Source organism: Pleurodeles waltl, chromosome 10, assembly GCF_031143425.1.
Source record: "Pleurodeles waltl isolate 20211129_DDA chromosome 10, aPleWal1.hap1.20221129, whole genome shotgun sequence".
Lineage (NCBI taxonomy): Eukaryota > Metazoa > Chordata > Amphibia > Caudata > Salamandridae > Pleurodeles > Pleurodeles waltl.
This window is the reverse complement of record NC_090449.1, coordinates 438,054,175-438,078,618: the sequence shown is the minus strand read 5'-3', so window position 1 is coordinate 438,078,618 and position 24,444 is coordinate 438,054,175. Positions and strand designations below refer to the sequence as shown.

Sequence of the window (24,444 nt, the reverse complement as noted above, 5' to 3'; positions counted from 1 at the left end):
GAGTTTTTCAGGGAGGAATTTAACCTCCTGCCCCTCAATCAGGCTTGTTTTTCTAGTTTGATTTTATTGTGTTTTTAGCCTAAATCCAACAGTAGATCTTACCAGGTATGTACAAACATGTTAGCCTCAAGCGCATTCACTTTCTGACAGTGGTCAGGTGATACCCACCACATGCTATCAGTGGAGAGCACATGCTGACCAAAGTGCACTATTGAACACTGGTAACAAAACCTCATTGAACAAAGTGGTATGAAGGCTTGAGTAGAAGATTAAGGCAAACAGCAGTGGTTCAAAATCCCCATTTAAGGAGTGTGTCTTCTGCCTGTGTTTCTCAAAAGACATTATAAAGGTGATATTCAGGGGAAACGAGTATTACTTTATTGTTTTCTCTGGAATATTGTAGGAGGCTGGCCTGGTTTATAGTGGGTACCTTGGGTACTTACACCTTACACCAGGTCCAGTTATCCCTTGTTAGTGAATGTAGTAGTGTTCTAGCAGCTTAGGCTGATAGAGGTAGCTATAGCAGAGCAGCTTAGGCTGAACTAGGAGACATGCAAAGCTCATGCAATACCACTTATAGTTACACAGTGCTTATGCACAAGTAAAGACAATACTCAGTGTTGCCAAAAATAAAGGTATTTATTTGGGTGACACCGTACCAAAAATATCTTAGAGACAATACTCCTTCAGGAGGTAAGTATTATACACCATATATACACTAGACACCAAAATTAGACAAGTAAATAGTCACAGAACAATGCAAAGAGTAGGAAATCCTATAGAATGCAATGGGAGAACATAGGTCTAGGGGCAACACAAACCACATACTAAAAAATTGGAATGTGAATCACGAATTCCCCTCTAGACAAGTGTAGTGTGTGCAGAATTGCTGGGAGGTAAAGAATACAGTAAAGGTAAGTAAATTACCCCACCCCAGAGCCCAGGAAAGCAGGAGTAAAGTACTGCAAGTTTCCTTAGGACACCCCACACCTCATTGTTAGGTTTTTGCAGCAGCCAACCAAGCCTGCAAAGAACAACTGCTGGATAATTGGACCTGAAGACCTGCAAAGGAAGGGGACCAAGTCCAGAAGTCAAAATAAGTTCCAGGAAGGACAGGAGCCCCTGCCAACCCAGAAGAGGGTGCAAAGGAAGAGCCCCCGATTAGTTGAAGACCTCAGAAATGCACCCTAGGAAGATCCCAGCAGGTTTCTGCATGATGCAAAAGATGTCCCATGGCGTGAAGATCGTTGCAGATGAGATTTCGTGTTGGAAGGCTCCAACAAGCCTTGGCTACGGCAACAGTGTGTTTTTCATCAAAATGGCGCTGGATGGACCCAGGAGGGACCTAGGGGCCTCAACTCTGTGTGAGGAGGAAGAGGGGGCTCTCAGCACTTTAGAGACCCCTCAGGATGCCAGCCAGTACCCCCAGAAGCCGCAGGATCTGGGTTCAAAGGAGGGGCAAAACGCGGTTGATGCAGCACAACAAAAGAAGGTCCTATGCCGCCGGAGAACAACTCAGCAAGTTGAGCGTCACAGAGTGAAGTGCTGGGGACGTGGGTCAGGCTGTGCACAAAGGAATTTTGCAAAGAGTGCACAGAGGCTTCCGGAGGCGAAGAAGACACAAAACACAGGGTTACCATCGTTCTCGGGGAAGACAAGGTCTTACCTCCTCCAAATTGCGTCAGCAGGACCGCAGGACAGTCTATGTCGATGATGTCCACCCTCTGTGTCCTTAAGAGCATGCTTGTCACTGTGAGAGGAGTCCCAGCATACCAGTCGCCGACTTGGAAGGTGCCTACCTGGAGCAGTGGAGTGACTCTGTCACTCCAAGGGAGATTTCTTCGGTCCTTCTGGTGCAGGATGAAGACAGGGAGTCCCCAGAGCATGCACACCATGGAAACTGTTGAAGTTGCTGACTTGGAGCTGAGGTTGCTGAAGAAAAGTGTCTCTCATAGACACTTTGTTGCAGTTACAGCGTTTCTTGGCGCAGGCTCCGGTTGATCTGAGGTCAGAGGATGCTGAAGTTGTTGCAGAGGATTCCTGAAGGAGACTTGCAAGCAGAATCTGAAGACAACCCACAGGAGGGACCCTAAATACCCTGAGAGGGGGATTGGCTACCTTATCAGGTATGGACCTATCAGGAGGGGTCTCTGACGTCCCCTGCTAGCACTGGCCACTCAGAGCCCTACAGAGTGCCCCCACACCTTGCAAAGCAAGAGGGCTGAAGTCTGGGACACACTGGAGGAGCTCTGGGCACCACCCCTAGGGTGGTGATGGACAGGGGAGTGGTCACTTCCCTTTCCTTTGTCCAGTTTCCTGCCAGAGCAGGGGAGAAGGGGTCCCTGAACCGATGTAGACTGGTTTATGCAAAGAGGGCACCATCTGTGCCCTACGAAGCATTTCCAGAGGCTGGGGGAGGCTGCCCCTCCCCAGCCTGTAACACCTATTTCCAAAGGGAGAGGGTGTAACACCCTGCTCTCAGAGGAAATGCTTTGTTCTGCCTTCCTGGGACCAGTGCTTAATTTGTGCTTGCTTTTTCTGCTGCTGAGCACCAGCACTTATTTTTGAGGGCCGGCGCTTAGTCTCCTGCCTCAAGCATTTGCTGCGAGCAAAAGACATGTTTGGAAAAGCCGAAGGAAGAGAAAAACGAAAACAATTCACAATGAGAGAAAGCAGAAAGGTGCAGGTGTGGGCTGAAGGGGAAAGGAAGTGGCCGTAAATGGATTGAAGAGGTCCGAGATTGCTTCGAGTTTACCCTGCCTCAGTATTCCCTGTTCGCAGATTTAATTGCAGCAGCCGCATGTTTAAGAGGAGGGCTTTGGGCACCGGCACCTTTTTATTTACAAATTAAGCACTGCCTAGGACTGAGCTGCCCAGACCCCAGGAGGGCAGAACCCTGTCTGTGAGGTGGCAGCAGCTGCAGTGCAAGCCTCAGGGAACTGGTTTGGCAGTACTGGGGGTCCATGGTGGAGCCCTCAGGATGCAAGGAATTGGCTCCCCAATACCAGATTTAGAATGGGGGGCAATACCATGATCTTAGACATGTTACATGGCCATATTCAGAGTTACCATTGTGAAGCTACATATAGGTATTGACCTATATGTAGTGCACGCGTGTAATGGCGTCCCCAGACTCACAAAGTCTGGGGAAAGGGTTCTGAACTATGTTGGGGCACCTTTGCTAGTGCAAAGGTGCCCTCACACTTAGTAACTTTGCACCTTACGTTCAGCAAGTGAAGGTTAAACATACAGGTGACTTATACGTAACTTAAGTGCAGTGAAAATGGCTGTGAAATAACATGTGCGTTATTTCACGCAGGCTGCCGTGACAGTCCAGTGTAAGGGTTTGTCTGAGCTCCCTGTGGGTGGCAAAATAAATGCTGCAGCCCATATGGATCTCCTGGAACCCCAGTGCCCTGGGTACCTAGGTACCATATGCTAGGGACTTATAAGGGGGGACCAGTATGCCAATTAAAATTGGTAAATTAAGTCACTGGCCTACAGTGACAATTTTAAAAGCACAGAGATCATAAGCACTGAGGTTTCAGTTAGCAGAGCCTCGGTGACACAGTTAGGCACTACACAGGCATACACATTAGGCCATAAACTATGAGCACTGGGGTCCTGGCTAGCAGGATCCCAGTGAGACAGGCAAAACACACTGACATATAGGTTTTTATCTATGAACACTGGGGTCCTGGCTAGCAGGATCCCAGTGACACAGTAAAAACACACTGACACACACTCACAAACAGGCCAAAAGTGGGGGTAACCATGCTAGAAAGAGGCTACTTTCTCACAAATATCTCTCTATATGCATCAATTTTTCTGGTTCTCCCATAGTTATGCATTAACATGCTTTTCTCCTTGCCTCTTTTTGTACCTCCTAAAGTTGATAGGAAATGCTAGCCATAGGGCCAATAACCTTGAAGAAAGTTGTACCCCCACTGTGTAGCATTCAGTGTAGGTTTGGATTATCTTTGTGGCGTCACGTCAATCCACTTTAAAACAGAGCCTGAGATTGGCATTTGACAATGACTGTTGCATAATCGTCCATTCTCTTTGCATAGTGCTGCACACTTTTCACTACAGATAGTGTCCTTTGCCTCTTCATAAGTTTCTTTCGTCTACGATGGGTATGGTGAGGGTCATACACAAGGGTTAGTCTTTATAATGGCTGAAATTAAATTCAAATATCATACCATTAAGGGAAAATTGAATAAATTTCTAAAAAGGATGGATGCACCAAACAAATCTCAAGATGTGAATAGATTCATGTGCAAAACAACAAGAACCCACCATTGTAGGAACACGTTTAGAAGATATTCTGGATGAGTGCAATTATGTTTTACTGTCCAACTTGGCTGTTGGAAAAGGTGTACATATAAATTAGTCTTAAAAAATCTTCATTCTAGTGAAACATAAACTTTAGAATGTAATATGATGTGTGCATGAAGAAACGTAAGACAGAGATGGAATCGCAGAACCTGTTGATATTGCACCAGGGATTTTTAATTTGTTATCACTAAAAATATAGTTTGTGAGGCTATTCACAGCTTAATTACTGACGTAATTTAGACGTGTTTGCTCGTGGAAAGATGTACAAAATTAGCTCAGAGTTTCTTTGGGTGTATCACAACACATCTTGAACACAACTGGCAAAATCAGTGTTGCTTCTGTGAGAAGAAAGTCTCTGAGTGATTTGTTTTCAACAGTCTATGGGTAAGGAGAATTACCCCCATGTCCCTCCCTCATTTTAATTCACCACAGGTGAGGCTTCCCTGCCTCCACAGACCCAATCCCAAGCCACCTCTTGACTTTTAAAACCCCCACCCACACACCTCCTGTTATTTTCTGTCTGTGGACTAGTTCTGGCTCACCTTTTCACCTTGGCAGGGCCGTGGAGACCGCCAGATCTGCTGTACACGGCAGTAGGAGTATGGGGAGGCACAGGACTCCTTTTTAGTACTCTCAGTTGAGCACAGGTTCTTAGGCGGAACCAGGAACAGCGAAGGGAGTATGGACGCTTAAACAGTGTTGGGCAGTCATGAGCGGTTGAGGCTGCGCATCCGGGCCAGAGGTCACCTATGGAAGTGGCTGGTTGATGGAGAAGTAGAGCTTGCATATATAGGTCTTGATAAGGTAGGTGGCCCTGGAATTCATGTTTTACTTTTGGGGACATAAGCCAATTATATGATGATTAGTCCAAACCTTTGGTGGATCGGACTTCTGTATGTTCCTCACTAGTACCCTTTCAAGCATGCATGACTGCTTTGAAGAGGAGAAACTTTGTTTTATGATGTATTGTTGGAGCAGTATGGAGGACAAGAGAGCAGCGAAGAGGAGGCATGTATTGACCATTTCTTGCTCTTTTGAGGAGAGCCCTATCCCGGCTAGGCATCACAGTGGAGGGGGCAGGGAAGCAGGGAATGCAAGACCTTTGATGTCTAAAAAGGAAATTCATGCAAAGATAGACACAGCAGTCTCCAGGTCTATGGAGTCTAAGGGCCAGATCTATTAAGGGTTATAAGCTGTCATTGCACTATGTAAGGGGGTGCAAGAGCAATGCAAAACCTAAGTGAGATTTATCAAGCCACGCAAGGCCACCTTTTATGCTCCTGCATGGCTTGATAAATTTGGAGTGACGCAAGGCAGCACAAATCGTCGCCTTACGTTACTCTGCCTCAGGGAGGTGCTTCATGAGTGGAGCGTGGGTGTTCCGATGCATCCACCCATGTATTATGGTGCATTCCCAGATTTACCATTAGTTATAGACCTGGGAATGCATCAAAATCCTACGCCTCCCCAGGGGAGGCATAATGAAGCAAAGTATGTTTATTTCTCCTCAATGTTTCCTCTTTCTTTGTGTGCTTTCTTCCTATGAGGATTGTTTTGTGCAGGAAGGTATCCCTTCCTGCACAAAAACAATTCTGCCTAAAATGCATGGATCCTTGCACCATGGAGCAAGGGTGCTTGCATTGGCAGTAGGCAGCCAAAAGTGAACCAGCAATGGGAAAGTACAGGAATGTGACATACAATGTTAAATATGGTGCATTCCTGCTCTGTCCCTTTCACACAGCAAGGCACAGAAAGGTAGCTTATTCCATTGCATGAATGTTTGCATGAAAGTTTGGTAAATATGGCCCTTGGTCACTTACAGCAGCTGAATGTGCCAAGGTTTTGACTTCTGTGAATGCGGATGATTGTGCGGGTTCTAAAAATATTATGCCTTTGACATCATCTGGGAAAAGAAGAGACGAAATGTGGGTCATACTTTCTTTCTCACTTGATCATTTCTTTTGAAGGACGGTGATGAATCTCTCCCATCAGTATGTTAGGCCCTCCACACTGGCAGTGCTGTTCCAAATTAAGGACATGGTTATGGATGAGTGGAAGGAGCTTCATAAACAGTTCCACTGTTTCTCCAGAAATTACCTTTATATCATAGAAGGGGATGATATGTTACCTCGTGCTATTAAAGTAGATACAATCCTTGCAAAATTAATTGGGAATGCAGCCATTAATCAAAAAGATTATTCCCCGTCTGATGCTATAAATAAAAAGGTTGAGTCTAATCTCAAGAAGACTTTCTAATAGCTGACAATTTGGTATGAAAAGCTGGCATGTATGCCTGTTCAGCCCAATCTGTGGTGCAGGACTTCTATACGTTGACCATGGTGAGTCAGGAGAGTTTGGAGTGCTCAGACCGCCTGGCTTCAGTGGAGCAGCATGCCATGTTAATGGCTGATATTTCATTGGATGTAATTAGGGCTATGGCATCTGGTGCTGTCATTGCAGCTAGGCATACTCTCTGGATGAGGATTGGAAGGCTGACCTTGCTGAAAAGACCATGCCTTTGAATCTTCCCTTTGAGGGACAGATGCTGTTTGGAGAACAGTTGAACTTTATGTTGTGAAAGGCATTCAAAGATTGAAAGCATGCTTTACTGTATAAGGCAGTGGTTCCCAAACTTTTTCGACCCGCGGCTCCCTTCACCTATATTGGCCATTGCCCGTGGCTCCCCATTATGTCACTTTCTTTTTGTGTAGGCGATGTAAGCCCAGCCTCTGGAGTACTTCAATTTTTCTCCCTACAAATAATTAGGATGAAGGCGATGAAGGTATTATCATATTGGTAACAAAATAAAAATATAAGTTGTTTACAGGGAGGGAGGACTGTGGGCCTATAATTTATTTTGGACAATTTAAATAGCACTTTTTAAACACAAATGGGGAAAAAAGGAAAGGTGTGCTTTATAATGAGAAAAGGGCGTCATGACCAACCAAAACACTGAAATAACTAATTTCGGTTTTTTGTAGTTCAACAAAATAAATACAGAGGCATGGAAACAGATCATGTGCTCCAGTAATTATTCCTAAAATCAGTCAAAATAGCCCCATTACATACAAGTTCATACTACTGTCTCTTTTTTAGGCGCAAACCATTCAGTAATAAAAATGTAAATATGTAAATGTGATTGTATTTAGCAATATAAAATTAAGAATTTTCTTTAACATCAATGGTGCATCATAAATCTCCCCTGCAAAGCCTGGAGTGCACGCAACTTGACCCTGACTTCTCCTAGCAAATTAACTGGGTTATTTCCAAATACAAATTAATTCGGTTCTTTCCAAATATTTTCCTGTTTTTTGGACGGGGGCTCCCAGGGGAATGGTTTTGTGAAGCTGCAAAGGCAGTGCGCGAGGGAGCAGATAGAAACAAGATCATTGTGAATAATGCTTTCGTTTTAAGTCTCTGTAAACACTGTTATCAAAGCTGCGTAGATGCAGCATGTTTCCAAACTGCACGCGGCGCCCCTGGCAACTTCTAACAGCGCACCCGGGTGCCGCGGCGCACAGTTTGGGAACCACTGGTATAAGGTGAAGCCCACTTGTAGGACTTTTTGGGAGAAATCGGCACTATCTTTGCCTAAAAGTGATGCATCATTTTCCTCCTTTAGAAAAAGGAGTTTTCCGCCCAGGTCCTCCTCACTGAAGACAGAGTTCAACAGACCTAAAAGTTCCTGACTAGTCTCCCTCCCTCAATGTACTTCCTGTAGGAGGAAGGATTTAGCACTTCCGGCAGGCTTGGGAAGAGGGTGTCATGGATCATTGGGTGCTGAACATTGTTTCAGCAGAGTATGCTGTACATTTGGTGGAATTGCCACCAAATACAGGAATTATTCACACTAATCTCCCAACTCAGGGAGCAAAAAGACTGGCAGTGTTACAGAGCGTAAATATTTTGCTCGAAAAGAATGTGTTACTAGAGTGGGGGATGGGCCTTTACTCCGTTCTTTTTATAGTGCAGACGGCGTCAGGTGCCCAACAGCCAGTGATGGATCTATAATGGGTAAACTCTTGGATGAAGTAAGTTCACTTTTGTGTGGTGACTCTTAGTGTCATTATTCCCATGTCCAAGCCAAGAGATTTTTTGGCATCAGTCGATCTCAAAGATGCTTATCGGCATGTGCCTGTCTGTCCTGATCATCAAAGATACATTCGTTTTGCCTTTGCAAGCAATAATTTCCAGTTCTGGGTTCTTTCCTTAGGGTTAAAAATGTCATCAAGGGTTTTCACGAAGGCGTTGGCTTCTCTGGTGGCAAAGCTGCGTAGCGAAGATATTTTTGTACACCCCTATCTAGATGATTGCCTTGTGCGGTTTTCAGGGAGAGATGTTCTCTTAGCTCATGTGCAAAGAGTGTGGGGGTGCTCCAAAACCATGATTCTCTAATCAACTGGGAGAAGCCTTCCTTAATCCCACATAAGACTTGGGCCCAGATTTAAGAGGGCCTAGTACCTCCGTGCGCCACATTAGCGTAATTTGTTATGACACTAATGTGGCCCAACAAGACCAAATTCACCACGCCATATTTACAAAGTGGTGCAATGCATGGGTAGCTTGGGTAGTGGATGCTCTGACATGTCCATGACCTCAAGGGCTGATATACCCTTTCCCACATTTTGCCTTAATTAGGGCATTTCTGGTGAGAGTGAGAAAGGAAAGGGCACAGGTGGTGATGATAGCGCCACTTTGCCCTCAGGAAAATTGCTATCCTCTTTAGCAGTCCATGAGGGTGTTGCAGGAGTGGAGGCTCCGCATAGTGTACTGGTCTCTCAAGCTTCCAGTCCTGTCCCAGGAAACACTTCTCAAACTCAGGTTGAGGGCCAGGTGGTTCAGCAAAGAGGGTTAAGAGAGTAAGGTTTTCTTGAGGGGCTGACAGTTTTGCCTTCCAAGAGGTTGTCCACACTTCATTCATATAGTAGGCATTGGGCATCCTTTTCTTGGAGAAGTTAGAGGGTTGTATCCTACTTCAGACAGTCTGATTATGGTGATGGAATTTTTGCAGGAAGCAGTGGTGGCTCCTCCGTTTGGGCGGCAGCTGCAAAACCTTTTAAAGAAAACATTAATAAACTATGTTTATTATCTTTTTCTTTAAAAGCGACAGGGCCACAGGGGTGACGTGCACTGGGGAGAGTGCTCAGCACTCCCCCTTCACAGTGCATGTGTGTTTGGCCGGCCGTCTCGGGCCGGCCCAACACACACGCACTGTAGGCTCTCTGCAGCCCAGAAAACCTGCACAGGCTCCCAGTCTGCCTGGGAGTGCCCTGGCTGGGTGCTCCCAGCCAATCCTGATGCTGCTCTGAGCAGCGTCAGGATTGGCGCAGGGCAGGCTGGGAGCCTTTGCCTGCAGAGGAGAATCGAGGGACAAGGAGCGACAGGGGAGGTAAGTGTTTTTCTTTTTTTAATTAAATTTAAAGTTTATTCCCTCCTGACTCCCCTCCCTGCCCCTTCCGCGGCCCTCAAGCCGGTACTGGCAGGAAGGAGCAAAGTTAGTTTGACAGTGTCAACCCCTAAAGTTCAGTGGGCAGCAATAAGTGCTTTCTGAAGTTCCTGGAAGAATTTAACTGCTGAGGATGATCTATTTCCCTGATTTCTTAGAGGAGTAGCGAATATGTTTCCCATTTTTTCTCATCCGTTTCATACATGGGATTTATCTGAGATGTTGGAGGCTTTGACAGTTCACCATTTTGAGCCACTTGCTGAGAATTGTAACTCTTAAGACCTGTTTTCTCATAGTTATTTCCTCAGCCAGATGGTTGGAAGAAATAGGAGCTTTGTCATGTAAACATCCTATTTGTAGGTTTTCCCAGGATACATTGGTTCTGCTTCCAGTCCCTTCTTTTTTAGCCAAAATTAATTCTGGATTTCATAGGCAACAGCAAATTATATTACCTCATTATCTTCCTTCTCCTGGTTCTGAAAAGGAGACCAAATTACATTGTTTAGATGTGAGGAGAGATCTAGTTCTTTATTCAGAGAAGCTGTAAGTTTTCAGAAAATTTGGGTATATACTGGTAAATTTTTGCCCCCCTAAGAAGGGGCAGAGACCAGCGACAGTAACTTTGAGCAGGTGGATAAAGTAATTGATTACCGTGGCCTATGAGATGTGAGTAAGGTGCCTTTGTCTGGGTCTCAAGGCAGATCTGTCCATAGTATGGCATCCTCAGTGGAGGAACTTCAAGGGGCTTCAATATCTGAGAAATGTAGGGCAGCTACATGGGTTACTTCATCGAAGTTTGTGAAGCACTACGGGGTGGGGAGTGTCAAAATATCTTGGATGTGCTCGACATAAAGTTCCCTCTTCTATAGTGTAATAGAGGGGAAAATGTGTTTGTCTTTCTGCATTCAAGTCAGTTGACCAATATCTTTCTTTTTGTGTGCTTGTTACGTCTCATTGATGCTGAATTCAAGAGAGGGAGGGACGTGGAGGTAATGTTTAAATTACTTACCGGTAAGTACATTTCTCAGAGTAGTACTCCTTTGCTTTAATTCAGAGAAGGTCCAGAGCCCACCCACTCCAGAGTAACTGAGTTATTCTGTGCAATGAGCTTGTTTACGAACAGGAGGAGTGGTGGGGGCAGAGGGCTTTTAGAAGTTAGAAGGTGTCTTGTTATTGGGTCTATGTAGGCAGAGAAGCCTCATTAGTGCTAAATAAAAGTGAGGAAGAGGACTATGAGTAATATAATTTGTTTGTGATACCTTGACAGGATATTGATCATCTATAATTCAATGTTTCTTCATTGCAGACCACCCTCTCTCATCTCCCCATTGCTCTTTCCTCAGAGATTTGACTAGGAGCCCAAGACATCTTACAAAATGACAACTACTGTACCTTCTGATGTGGGAAAGCAACTTGAGGCTCAATTCAATGATCTTTTGGGACGGCTAGAGACCAAACAGATGTTTCAGTCTTCGTGGGACATTGCAGCCTTCGTCATATTCTTCACATTCATCGGTAAGCAAAGGGATGGAAAACAAACAGAGGTAGTGTGTGAAGGAAGACGGAGTAAGAGAGCTTCATAGAAGGGAGTGTAGTGGAGAACAATGAACAGAGCATTGAGAGAGTCATGAAAAGAATGAGCGCTTTCCTTTTGCAGAATACTTCCATCTGCATTCAAATTAGGATGTTACTGATAAGTTTAACACTACTGGAACTGGTCTCTTGCTGAAGAAATATGAATAACAGTGATCCCTATGCTTACAATGTGTTGGAGTAAAGGGGGGATTTTGAAAAAAAAGTTAGGTTTAATGATAAAAATAAACTTGAAATGTTAACGAACATTGATCACAAAAAAGAATTTCAGTAAGGTGTGAAAAGGTGGTAGCAATTGTGATACTTCTATGTGAATATGATGATGTGAGTATTACTACTAGGTTACATCAATGTGCAACGCAGAGGAGTGCTGCCTTCCTGCTGCGAGCGCAGCAAACATGAATAAAAATATTGTTCACTGTTCAAGCCCGAGCAGAGTTTGGGGGTGGGGCAGGGCCACTGCTGCTGATAGGCAGTAGGGGACGAGGACTGGTGCCCACTCCAGTTTAAAGTGCACATCACGCAGGCCGGCTGCCTTGCAACAACCAGCCTGACATGCACACTTTATCCAGCTCTCTAAGCACAAGTTGGAGAGGTTTAGAGAGCAGGCACGCACTCCCAGTGCCTAAAGGAGCATTCAGCTTGCCTGCTCCAACCAATCCTGGTGCTTCTCTACTGATGCTAAACATTATCAGCAGCATGAGAGCCACGTCTGGATTGGTAGAGGGTAGTTGGCTGAGACTCTGGGACTCACACTGGGACTGCAGAAGAAAAGAAAACCAAGGATGTGTGAGTAAGTATTATTATTTTTTTTCACCTTTATGTTTACCTTTTTGACACATTGACCAGCACTGTGAGAAACTCACATTGCCTTCAGCCTGAACACCAGAGCTCTTAATCCTGGTTCAATCATAGCTCGTTATAAACAAAACACTGTTAATGAGCCACGATTGAGAGCTTTGGCATTGAGCAGACAAACATTGTTGTTATCTCACTGTGCCTGTCACTGGGTTAAAATATTCCCTTTCCTGTTGACGCCTCTCCACGTTAAAATGCCACTGCCCACCATGGTAAATACAGCCCCTGTATTACAAGTTAATTTCATTTGCACATGTCCGTCATTATTGTCCACTAGAAATGTGGGATCATAACCGGGACTCAAATCAGCATGAGCCCAAGTAATTAATGAAGGAAATGTTGTGATAAAGAGAGCAAAAGTAATGTTGGATCATTAGTGGTGGACTCAATAGTCGATCAATCAGGGGTTATGCCATGGAGGTTACTGGGGGCCGGAGAGATAGGTCAGAAAAATACTGTTGCTACAATTTAGAGGAATCCCTGTAAGGAATTTGAATCAGTCCATAATGGGATTGCAGTTGAAGCCATTTCACATTTCATATATTCACTGAAAAAAAACAAAGGTTACAGGGATGTTATGATGTTATAGTTAGGCTCGCTTTTTAAACGTACAAAACCATGAACATTCACCTGTTAGAGTTATCTCAATTAACAATAACTTGTGCCCTAAGGCAGTGCTTAATTTGTAAATAAAAACGTGCCGGTGCCCAAAACCCTCCTCATAAACATGCGGCTGCTGCAATTAAATGTGGGAACACGGAATACTGAGGCGTAGTAATCCTGAAGCCATCTCGGGCCTATTCAATCCATATAAAGCCACTGCCTGCCCGACAGCTCACTCTTGCAGCTTTCTACTTTCTCCCTTTGTGAAGCTTTTTCGTGTTTCCCTTCCTCTGTCTTTCCCATATGTGTCTTTTGCTCACAGCAAATGCTTTAGGCAGAAGAATAAGCCCCGGCCCTCAAAAATAAGTGGCGGTGCTCAGCACCGGAAAGAACAAGCATAAATTAAGCTCTGCCCTAAGGTAACTATAACTCGTGCCTCTGCTGTGCACAGTTTTTTTGTCAAAAATTCTACTGCAAATATTACATCGATATTATGAATGATGTTATGAAAGATGTCATAAATGCCGTAACTTGTGGGGTACTTAGCAGTGCATGGCAAGGGCCTGAGTTATAATTACCTTAGGGCACGTCCCTGTAACCTTTGTTTTTTTCAGTGAATTTCTATGTTTTTTTTTTTAAACATCTAGTAATTTTCATTACTATATGTTAATCCAAGTGGCAGCAGCTGGCAGCAGGGCCTGGCCTGCGACTAGGCCCCGGGGCCAACCCCCTCTAACCACCCACCCTTGCACTGCGCACGGCCTTTGGCCATATGTGGTAGGTTTGGCCTTGGGGCCTGGCCTGTGGCCAGTCCCTGCGGCTAACCCTCCTAACCACCTAACCCTGAGAGAGAGAAGGAAAGGGAGAGATTGAGAGAGGGAAAGGGAGAGAGAGATTGATTTAGGCTTTGATGAATGATATACTTAGAATTAGATATTTCCGGACAAACTGTAAAGAAAAATGTTTTTTTCAGTTAAAAAGAGTGAGATCACCTTTCAGTATGTAACTTACATATTTATAGTTGGAAAGAAACTAAAGCAGGAAATGACCACAGACTCACCTAGACTAGAACCCCTTAACCTTTAGTGTGCATGTCCGAGACCTTAACCACTAGGCCAGAGGTGACTCCTTCCTGTGCAGTGTCCAGACATAGCTAAGCCATTCAATCCACAGATTTTGAGGGTAAAAAGACTTCAATGTTCCATCCCTAGTAATGTTTAACAGTGAAAACACTAGAAAATAAACAAACACACTGCCAAGCAATACAAGGATTTGAACCTTCAACCTTCTTAGTGACAGCACATGACCTTGACCATTAGGCCAGAAGTGACTCTGTTCTGCTTTGCATCCAAACGTAACTATAACATTCATACCAAACATCTTGCTAGTGTGACACTATAAAGTTGTTGTATGAAGAGACCATTGCAATGAGAATCTTGGATTATGGATGGGATGGAAGAGACAGAGAGAGAGTGACAGGACCACATAGGAGCCTCAAGGCCCCCGGGGTCCTAGCCAGCTCCCCGCATCCTGTGGGAGCGGGCACTGCTTCCACAAGCAGGGAGCTGCTTGTGGGAGCAATGTTTGAATCTGTTTCCCTCCATGCATATTTGCGTGCAGGGAAACAGATGAAAACTCTGCTTTCTGCAGCAGGAGCTGTTTGACAGCTCCTCCTTGTTGAAAGCAGACTTCGTTTGCTTTTGATTGGTGGGAGCTCTCAGCTCCCATCAAGCAAACAGCTATGTCCCGGGGTGGGCCCCCTAGGACAAAGCAGGATCCAGCCCTGGAGAGTGTCTGTCCCCAGGGCCATCATTATCTCCTGGGGGTAAGGGGGTGTCCGAGCGGTCTCCCCTCCAATGAGTATTGCCCTGGGGAGGTGGTGGTCCCCGGGGCTGAGGGTCTGAAACAGACCCCCCCTCATTAGTGTATTTTAGCCCTGGGGAGGTGGTGGTCCCCAGGGTTGCGGAGGGAGGGCAGTGCACCCCCCCCCACAGCACTAAATATTTTCCCTGGGGAGATGGTGGTCCCCGGGGCTGCACAGTGGGGGGCACATGACCCCCCCCCCCACACGCATTTACTGCTATCTCTGCCCCAAGGAGGTGGTGGTCTCCAGGGCTGCAGGGAGGGACTGGGTGCCCTGGTTTTTACCCTGGTGAGGTGGCGGTGCCTGTGGCTGCCCCATAGCATATTAAACTGGCCCCAGGGAGGTGGCGGTCCCCGGGACTGGGTGGTCCATAAACGACCCCCTTTATTATTTAAAATGAGCTCCGGGAAGTGGCGGTCCCCGGGGCTGCGTCACTTCAGCATCTCTATCTAAAGTTTTGGGTGATCCATCAAGCGGGGGCTGAGAAAAAGGGGGGTCCCAAAACGCTTTTTCCCCATGCATTTTTCCATAGGGAATTTGAACAGGAATAGCATCTGAACCACTCAGCGGAATTAACCAGTTTTGCAAAAAGGTAGCTCTTGGTCCAGAAAGTACCCTTTTTGGTATTTGGTGCAAATCCATTCAGTAGATTTTGAGAAATTTAAGAAAAAACGAATTTGTATATATAGGGAGGCGAAGGCTCATTGAACCCTCCCGATCTCATGCTGAGATCTGATTGGCTGCTAAAACTTCAACCAGGAAGTGTTGCCAGCCATCTTGGGACTCAGCTTCAGCTGAGACCCTGAAAAAAAGATTAAAAAAAGAAAAGGGGCCAGGGTAGGACTCCCTGAACCCTTACTCTGGTGCTGGCGTCCCCTAGGGACCTCCCAGAGCAAAAAAGCTCTTTAAAAAAAAATGTTGACGGGCTCTGGTCCGTCTTTAAATGCAGCCCCCGGATGGGCCAGGCCTTTTGGAGGGGGGCCCACACAGAGCTCCAGGGACTGCCATCTTCCTGGGGATAACAACTAATTAAACGTGGGGGACATTAGAGTTAGGTTTTGAATTTACTCACACAAAACAATAGAAATTTAACAGTTATAGTTAGTTATTTCAGGTAACTATAACTCACGCCCCTGCCATGCACAGTTTTCTCTTCAATAATTTAACTGCTGATGTTTCTTTGATATTTTTAATGATGTTATGAAAGTTTTCATGAGTGCTGTAATATCTGGGGTAATTAGCAGTACATGGGGAGGGTGCAAGCTATAGTTACCTTAGTGTGCGAGTTATAGATATTTGAAATAACTATAACTGCTTAACTTCTGTGGTTTTGTGCAAGTAAATTCAGAACGTAACTATACCGTCCCTGTAAACTTTGTTTTTTTTAAAGTGAATTTCTGTGTTTTTTTCAATTCTGTTTCCTAACCATAACATCCCTGTAACATTTTTTTTCAGTAATTTTCTGTGGTTTTTCAAACGTAAAGTAATTTTAATTACTATACATTATTCCAGACGTCGCCGTGCGTGCTGGGGGTTGACCACAGGTCCAGCAACCACCCAACCCTGCATCCTACACAGCCTTTGGCCTTGAGTGGCGTGGCTGGCTGCAGGGCCTGGCCTGCAGCCAGACCTTGCGGCCAACGCTCTATAATCATCCACCCCTGTATCACATATGGACTTCGTGGTGCGCTGCAGGGGTTAGCCCAACCCCACGATACATACAATGAGAAATGTTCTGATGAATATAATAAAATATATTTGAGAAGTAATAAGAGTGAGATAACATTTCTGTAAGTAAATTTTTAAAGTTGAAAATAATTGAAAGCGGAGAAATGACAAATGACACACCTAGACTGGAACCCTCAACCTTCTATGTGAGGGTCTGAGACCTTAACCACTAAGCCACTGATGATTCCTTAATGTGCAGTGTCCAGACATCTATCTATGACATTAAAGCCAAAGACGGTGATGGGGAAAAAGACATAAATGTTCCATTACTAGGAATGTTTAACATTCAAAATGCTAGTAAATAAACAGATACACTGCCATGAGATACCAGGATTCGAACCTTCAACCTACTCACTGACAGTTCAAGAGCTTCACCAGTAGGCCAGACATGACTCTGATATACTGTGCATCAAAATGTAAATATAACATGCCAACTAAACATCTTACTTGTGTGCCACTTTGAAGTCAGTCTTTTGGAGAGACTATTGGTATTGTAATTGCAATCGTCTCTCCATAGAATGACTTCAAAGTGGCACACAAGCAAGATTTTTGGTGACAGGACAGGACCGCGGGTGGAGCTGGCATTGCTCCTGCAAGCAGGGAGCCGCTTTAAATAGCAGGAGCTACGTTTTTATCTCTTTCCCTGCATGCATAGTTGCATGCAGAGGAAGATATAAAAACTCCGCTTCAGCAAGCGGGAGCTGTTTAACAGCGCATACTTGTTGAAAGCAAAGTTATGTTTCATTTTGCTTGGCGGGAGTTGTCAGCTCCCACCAAGCAAAAATAAACAGTTACCTCCCGAGGGTGTGCACCTCGGAAGATAGCAGGAGCTAGCCCTGGTTGGCTCCAAGAGGGGACCCCGCATATATTATATTGATTACCCCGGGGAGATGGCAGTCCCCAGGCTGTGGGGAGCTGCGCACCCCCCACATACATAATAGTTGATTTAATATTTGAAAATATTTAAAGAAAAATGCTTTTTAGCCTCAATCAAAAACAAATCTCAGCACAAGATTGGCAGTGTTTGTGAATTCTTTGCAACCCTAGATATACAAATTTGGATTTAATTAAATATATGATAAAGTATTGAATGGATTTACACTAAATAACAAAAAGCACTCTTTCTGGACGAAGAGCTACCTTCCTGCCAAATTTGGTGTAATTCAGTTCAGATGGAATTAAAATGAGAAATGCACTTTTTTTTACTCCCCCCCTTTTTCTCTGCCCCTGTTTGACGGATCACCCTGAAACTATCCATGAACGACAAGATTCTAGAGGGCACTTTGTCTTTTGAGAGATTTCATGAAGATTTGTCAAACCATGCCAAAGATATAGACAAGTAAAAAAACACTTTTTCAGTGGTGGAAACTAGGTGGAAACTAGGTTCTACTTATAACTACTGATGACAGTATATATATATATATATATATATATATATATATATATATATATATATATATATATATACACACCATATACATGCATACATACATACCAGGGAATACTCCTACTCTCCAGTGCTGCACAATAACCTTCATTCAAGATATGGCTCCTCCCAATACGTTTCAGCTGTAGCCTTGGTCACAGGTCATGGGTAAAGAATGTCAAGTCAATTACACATAGTTCAAAGAAACGTAAACAGCGAAAACGAACAAGACCATTTTGTAATGTACCCTCTACCATTGCAAGCATGGCAAAGCTTATTATGGACTTCATAATATATGATTGAGAAAATTCAATAAATTCATCCAATCTATAATATACAAAATGAATCATAAGATAAATAAATATGCAATACAATACAACTCAAAATTCTGCTGGACTGAATTCACTTAAAACAACTCAATAGCGTCTAAGTGGGCAAAATAGCATGCAATTAAATAATGAGCACAACTTACTGTAAATAAAGATGCAATTCAGACTTCGTTGAACAAAATACACCCTGAACAACGTGATTGTGCCCGAGTGGGCAAAAAACTTCCAAACAATGGGCACCGCTCCCACCCAGTGGGCACAGTTCGCACCTAAAAACCCACACCCAAGCTCCCACCCAAAAACTCAAACCCAACCCACCATAAACCCTAAAAATACCCTTGCCACCCAAAAACTCATACCCACCCTAAAAATACCCTTGCCTCCCAAAAATCCACATTTAGCCTAAACCCTAAAAAACCCTTGCCACCCAAAAACCCGCAGTCATCCTAAATCCTAAAATTACCCTTGCCCCTCAAAAACCCACACCCACCCATATATATATATTTTCACTGCTTAAATGTCTGCGCTGCCGGTCGGCATCCAAAGTGTTGGTGGTGCCTGTATGACGCCACGCCACGGCTTCTTAATAACACACTTTTTTCCTTTTCTTACAACAAAGTGAAGCACTCAGTGTGAGTTTAAAGGCAAGCACTTTATTTACAGCTTCAGAAAGAATGCGTTTCGGCATGAAGTGCCTTTGTCAACAAGCTGGTCGCCATTTTTACTGCTCATTGTAAAGACACTAGGTGATAAATCCATAACATTACAACCTATACAATTTTTCCTAATTTAACATTTGTTTCCTGTAAATTCAATAAATCATACTGTGTACATATTCATTTTCTATTAAATCCTTTAATTTCACTCTTCATATCTCATAATACCCGTAAAATTACCCAGAGTTTTTCTGGAGACTCTCACATCGACACACCTGCCAGTGCTCACAGCATCCAACCAGATGTGCTCCATGTCCTGCTTGAATTACTTTTTGGTCCTGGCTCAACAGGTGGGGTAATGCCACAACACAAGGTGTCTTCCAAGGAGCATCTCAGTCCACTCGCCCGCAGTCCTGATCCTGGGTCACAGTACACTCAGACCAATGGCAGGATGGAAATTTGACCCCTATGAATTGACTAAGTGAGGGATGCGACATTTCATACTGGACATAAAAGACAACTATTTTAGGGGACAAAAAATGGGAAAGGTAATTTCAGAAGTTGCATTGTGGGAAGTGTACAAAAAGGTGGTGAGGGGACAACCAATTTTACACACCTCTGGGAAGCAGATGTACCAGGAGCGGGAATGTTGGAGTTAGAGGGGAAATTACTTGCATGGGGAATGGAAATGGCAGAATCCTCCAAAGTAGATTTGGCAGCGCAGATGGAGACAACCAGGGAGGACTAAAGGAACCTAGCAATGCAACAGGCATAGGCATTATATAAAACCAAACAGTACAAACTATGAGGTAATGAACAATGCCGTAAAACTACTGCCTGGATCGCACAAAGTGGGAGGCATAGAGGTGGGTACAGCAGGTATATGAGAAGAGAGGTGTATTGGTGACAACTGACAAAGTTATCAGGCAGGACTTCGCCGATTTCCTGACTGGCTTGTGTACATGACACACTGATGAACCAAAGGTGGATCGGCAGGCATCCTTCATTGGGAATCTACCAGTCCCCCGACTGGGAGGGTAGGAAGGGAAACTCTTATAGGGGGATATACAAGCGGGGGAAATACCAGAAGCTGTATCCCAAATCAAGAGAGGAAAAGCTCAAGGCCCTAACAGCTTTCTGCTAGAATTTCTTAAATGTGTTTAGAGCAAGGTGGTAAAGCCCATTCACGCCATGCTCCACGGAGATAAAGACAAGGGTGGCTTCCAATGATATTTGCCAGGTGATTATAACGCACATCCATAACCTGGGAAACCCGCCAGATTGATGTGCCTCATACAGGCTGATCTCACGTCTCAATATTGAAATGAAAGTGTTAGCGTATGTACGGGTTAACCGACTCATGCAGGTTATCCACACACTAGTTGAGGCTGACAATCGTGCTTTATGTTATACTTATCAACCAGACACAACCTACAATGACTGTTTGGCTGCCTGGCCAGAGAAAAGGGCCAGCTGAGCCAGCAATACTGCTGGCATTAGATGGAGAAAAAGTGTTTGACTCAATTGAATGGCCCTATCTGATGCATTGTTGGAATGGATAGACTTTGGCCCTCCTTCAGGACCTGGGTGCACTTACTATATACCTGACTGACAGTGAGGGTTCAGGTTAATGAAACACACTCTGGCAAATTTACACCAGGGAGGGATACCTGTCGGGGAGGCCCCCTCTCATCCTTGCTGTTTACAATAGCAATAGAGCAGGTGGCCAGTTGGATCCACTGGGATGCCTTGAATCATGACTAGGAAAATGTCACTTCACTCTATGTAGATGACATCCTGTTATATTTGGTCAAGCCGCAGGAATCCATCATGCGGACCTAGAAATCTTAGGGACATTCGGGGATTACTCTGATTTCCATATTAACTGGGGAATATCTGTAGCATATCAGTTGACAGCGTGGCAGTGCAGGGGATCTACAGTGCCTGATACCCTGGGATGAAAAGGGTTACATATCATGGGATGTAAGTCACGATGGACTGGAAAGTATTTTACAAATGTAACTTGGGTAGTCTTCTCGAGGGCTATCGATGTGATGTGACCCTGTGGTGCCGGCTGCTGCCGTCACTGCTGGGTCGGGCAGCACTGTACAAAAAAATATACCTACCTAAATTTCTCTCTCCATTGCAGAGCTCTGTATTTGAGGTCCTGGGGCACTTCTTCTAATTGGTGGAGGTGAAAACCAGACTGCTGCTCTGGGATGATGGCATGCCATGGATAGCACTGTCAGGGCTCACCAGGAAGTCCTCAGAGGGAGGAATAGCACTACTAGTTGTGTGTCTGTATTATTGGGCATCCCAGTTAACTGTGGTCAATGATCGGGCCTTTGCTGACCAGAGGGAACCCTCACTGATGGCAGACAGACGGGCAACCGCCCGCTTAGCTGTGTGAGATGTCTTTATAACAAAGAAAGATTGGATAGCCTCCCCACCAGATAGAAGTGGTGGTCAAAATATGTAGGCGAGCGGTTAGGAAACTGGGTTCATACTATACACTGACACTGGAGACCACTCTTTAGCCACAATAGTGGTGCTGAGAGAGGTAGAGAGGTAGAGAAAGTGGGACCTGCTGGGCATTTCTGAACTGGGGGTTACCTGGAGCACAACAGTGATAATACCTTTCCTAGACCTTCATCAGAAGTACGAATTGACTGGCAACCGGTACCTCTGCTATATACAAGTCTGGCATATTTTATGGGGCTGCATCATACCCACACAGAAGATTGCTAACAAGAACGCATTGGAATTTAGGACCCTGGGTGTCCCACTACACTAACATGCAATATTCCTGGCTTAATCTATGTTGCTCATAACAGCCAGCTCCCGTTGATGGCTTTGACAGAAATGGGAAAACTAGAAAACAGTGACTGGGGAACAGCACATAGAAATCCAGACGAAATGTCCATTAAAGCAGGATTTCGACTAATACAACGGAAAATTCTCCACAGACCATATTATACCAGATTCCCTGCCATGACATGCATCTCGACAGTCGGTGTCTGGGGGGCTGTAATCAGAAGGGTACTCTCCTTCATATGTTATTGGAATGCCCGAGCCTCAAGGACTTTCGTAGTGGAGTGCAATAAAGAGTCTCCCAAGCACTAGAAGGATCGGGGACAGGGTTTTCCTTGGTGAAGAGGAGCTCTATGTGCAATGTCACACTGTGGGTAGTAACTTTCACTGCAGATATTGACCCAAACCCCGCTGATAAGCTGCCTTCACGGACTTCTCACTTGCTTCTGCTGCAGGAGCTGTCTTGCTGATGATTATCCTGGTTCTCATCCGTTGCTGTTGTTGCTGCTGCTGTGACTGTGAATCTTCTCATCAGACGGTAAGTCTGCTGCCTGGACACACCTCATGGAATCAACTCTCCTATTTAGCTTCCATCCTGCCTCACAGGTCCACAGCGTCCTGCAAACCTTAAAATGTATCCTTTTATCTCAATCAGTGTGTTGCATCCTACTGAAATCACACAACATTACGTTAACCCACCGTCTTTACATGTTAAAACAAAGCAACACTTGAACAGTGTGCATTTTTCCAACAAATGTTGTGTTAAATGTAACTTTTGCCCATCTTTGCCCTTAACGTATGAAAGTCAACATAAGGGTACGCTGAAAATGTGTTTATGTGGTAGTGTAATAAATTGTCTTCTGACATTGAAATGCTTGGCTGTAGATTAGATAGGGCAAAAATAGGTAACTGTGAAATGGAGTGGTCAACAGAGGCACAGTCAGGAGATAGCAATCTGCCCAGGTTCGGTGGGATGAACAGTGAGAGGTTTGATTCTGAGTCATTCCCACTACACATCCAGAAGGGTTTCTAAAATAAATGTTCAGCCAGAACAAAGCTGGCACTGCTTGCCACATCTGCATGCATTATTAGGCAAATACAGGACTAAATTAAAACTAAATTTCTCTAGAAAACCCTACACCACAGAAGTAAAGACAACTAAAGAAAACTTCTGAAGACATCCGCTGTATCACAGCAGTAAAGAATGCCACTGAACATATCTCATGACATTCCATCATACAGAAATAAGAGAGATATAAAGAAAAGCCAATCCACAGATAACATATGCCCAGAAGACATTGGTGAAAGATTGAGCGGGCATACTGTTCAAAGGCTCAGAAATATTAAATACTTGAAAGGACCATGTAAAACCTCCCAAAAGATCTAAGGGCCATATTTATACTTTTTGACGCAAAACTGCGCTAACGCAGTTTTGCGTCAAAAAAATTAGCGCCGGCTAACGCCATTCTGAAGCGCCATGCGGGCGCCGTATTTAATCAATGACGTTAGCCAGCGCTAGCCGCCGGCGCTGCCTGGTGTGCGTGGAAAAAAACGACGTACACCAGGCAGCGCCGGCGTAGGGGGATATGGAGCTTGGGCGCCAAAAAATGGGGCAAGTCAGGTTGAGGCAAATTTTTCGCCTCAACCCGATTTGCGCCATTTTTTCCGACTCCCAACCCCCATAGAAATGACTCCTGTCTTAGCAAAGACAGGAGTCATGCCCCCTTGCCCAATGGCCATGCCCAGGGGACTTCTGTCCCCTGGGCATGGTCATTGGGCATAGTGGCATGTAGGGGGGCACAAATCAGGCCCCCCTATGCCACAAAAAAAAAAAAAAAAATGACTTACCTGAACTTACCTTAATGTCCCTGGGATGGGTCCCTCCAGCCTTGGGTGTCCTCCTGGGGTGGGCAAGGGTGACAGGGGGTGTCCCTGGGGGCATGGGAGGGCACCTCTGGGCTCCTTCAGAGCCCACAGGTCCCTTAACGCCTGCCTTTTCCAGGCGCTAAAAAACGGCGCAAAAGCGGCCGTACGTCATTTTTTTTGACCCGCCCACTCCCGGGCGTGAATTTTGCCTGGGAGTGTAAATACGGCGCACATGCCTCGGAGTCAATTGTTTAGACGGGAACGCCTACCTTGCATCTCATTAACGCAAAGTAGGTGTCCACGCTAAAAAATGACGCAAACTCCATGGACTTTGGCGCTAGACGCGTCTAACGCCAAAGTATAAATATGGAGTTAGTTTTGCGTCGGAATTGCGTCAAAAAAAACAACGCAATTCCGGCGCAAACAGAGTATAAATATGCCCCTAAGTCCATAGATGTTAGTGCTGTCCAACAAAAGCTACCAACATATCTTTACCCACAGAAATGAGACATAAAGAAAAATACACCATTTCTAGGCACCAACCCCCAAGAGTTGATAGACCAAAACCTCTGACAAACTTTACAATTCTGACTACAAATACAGGGGCATATTTATACTCCGTTTGCGCCGAATTAGCGTCGTTTTTTTCGACGCAAATTCGTCGCAAAACTAACGCCATATTTATACTTTGGCGCTAGACGCGTCTAGCGCCAAAGTATGAGTAAATAGCGTCATTTTTTTGCGTGAACGCCTTCCTTGCGTTAATGAGATGCAAGGTAGGCGTTCCCGTCCAAAAAAATGACTGCGACGCAAATGCGTCGTATTTATACTCCCGGGCAAAAATCACGCCCGGGAGTTGGCGGGGCAGAAAACCCCGCATTTGCGCCACTTTTTAACGCCTGGGTCAGGGCAGGCGTTAAGGGACC

General features: G+C 44.9%; 1 protein-coding gene across 3 annotated transcripts in view; it reads left to right on the top strand.

Moving 5' to 3' along the window:
• The window catches only part of SMIM22 (small integral membrane protein 22), a 296,435-nt gene that overhangs the window by 208,905 nt on the left and 63,086 nt on the right, over positions 1 to 24,444 (top strand). For 2 of the 3 annotated variants that reach the window (XM_069210700.1, XM_069210702.1), the window contains exons 2-3: positions 11,128 to 11,299; positions 22,108 to 22,190. In XM_069210700.1, the coding sequence (XP_069066801.1) occupies positions 11,161 to 11,299; positions 22,108 to 22,190 (222 nt within the window). In that variant the 5' untranslated portion in view covers positions 11,128 to 11,160. Of the gene's footprint in view, positions 1 to 11,090; positions 11,300 to 22,107; positions 22,191 to 24,444 lie in introns of all 3 variants that reach the window. The other variant, XM_069210701.1, reaches the window with a different exon arrangement.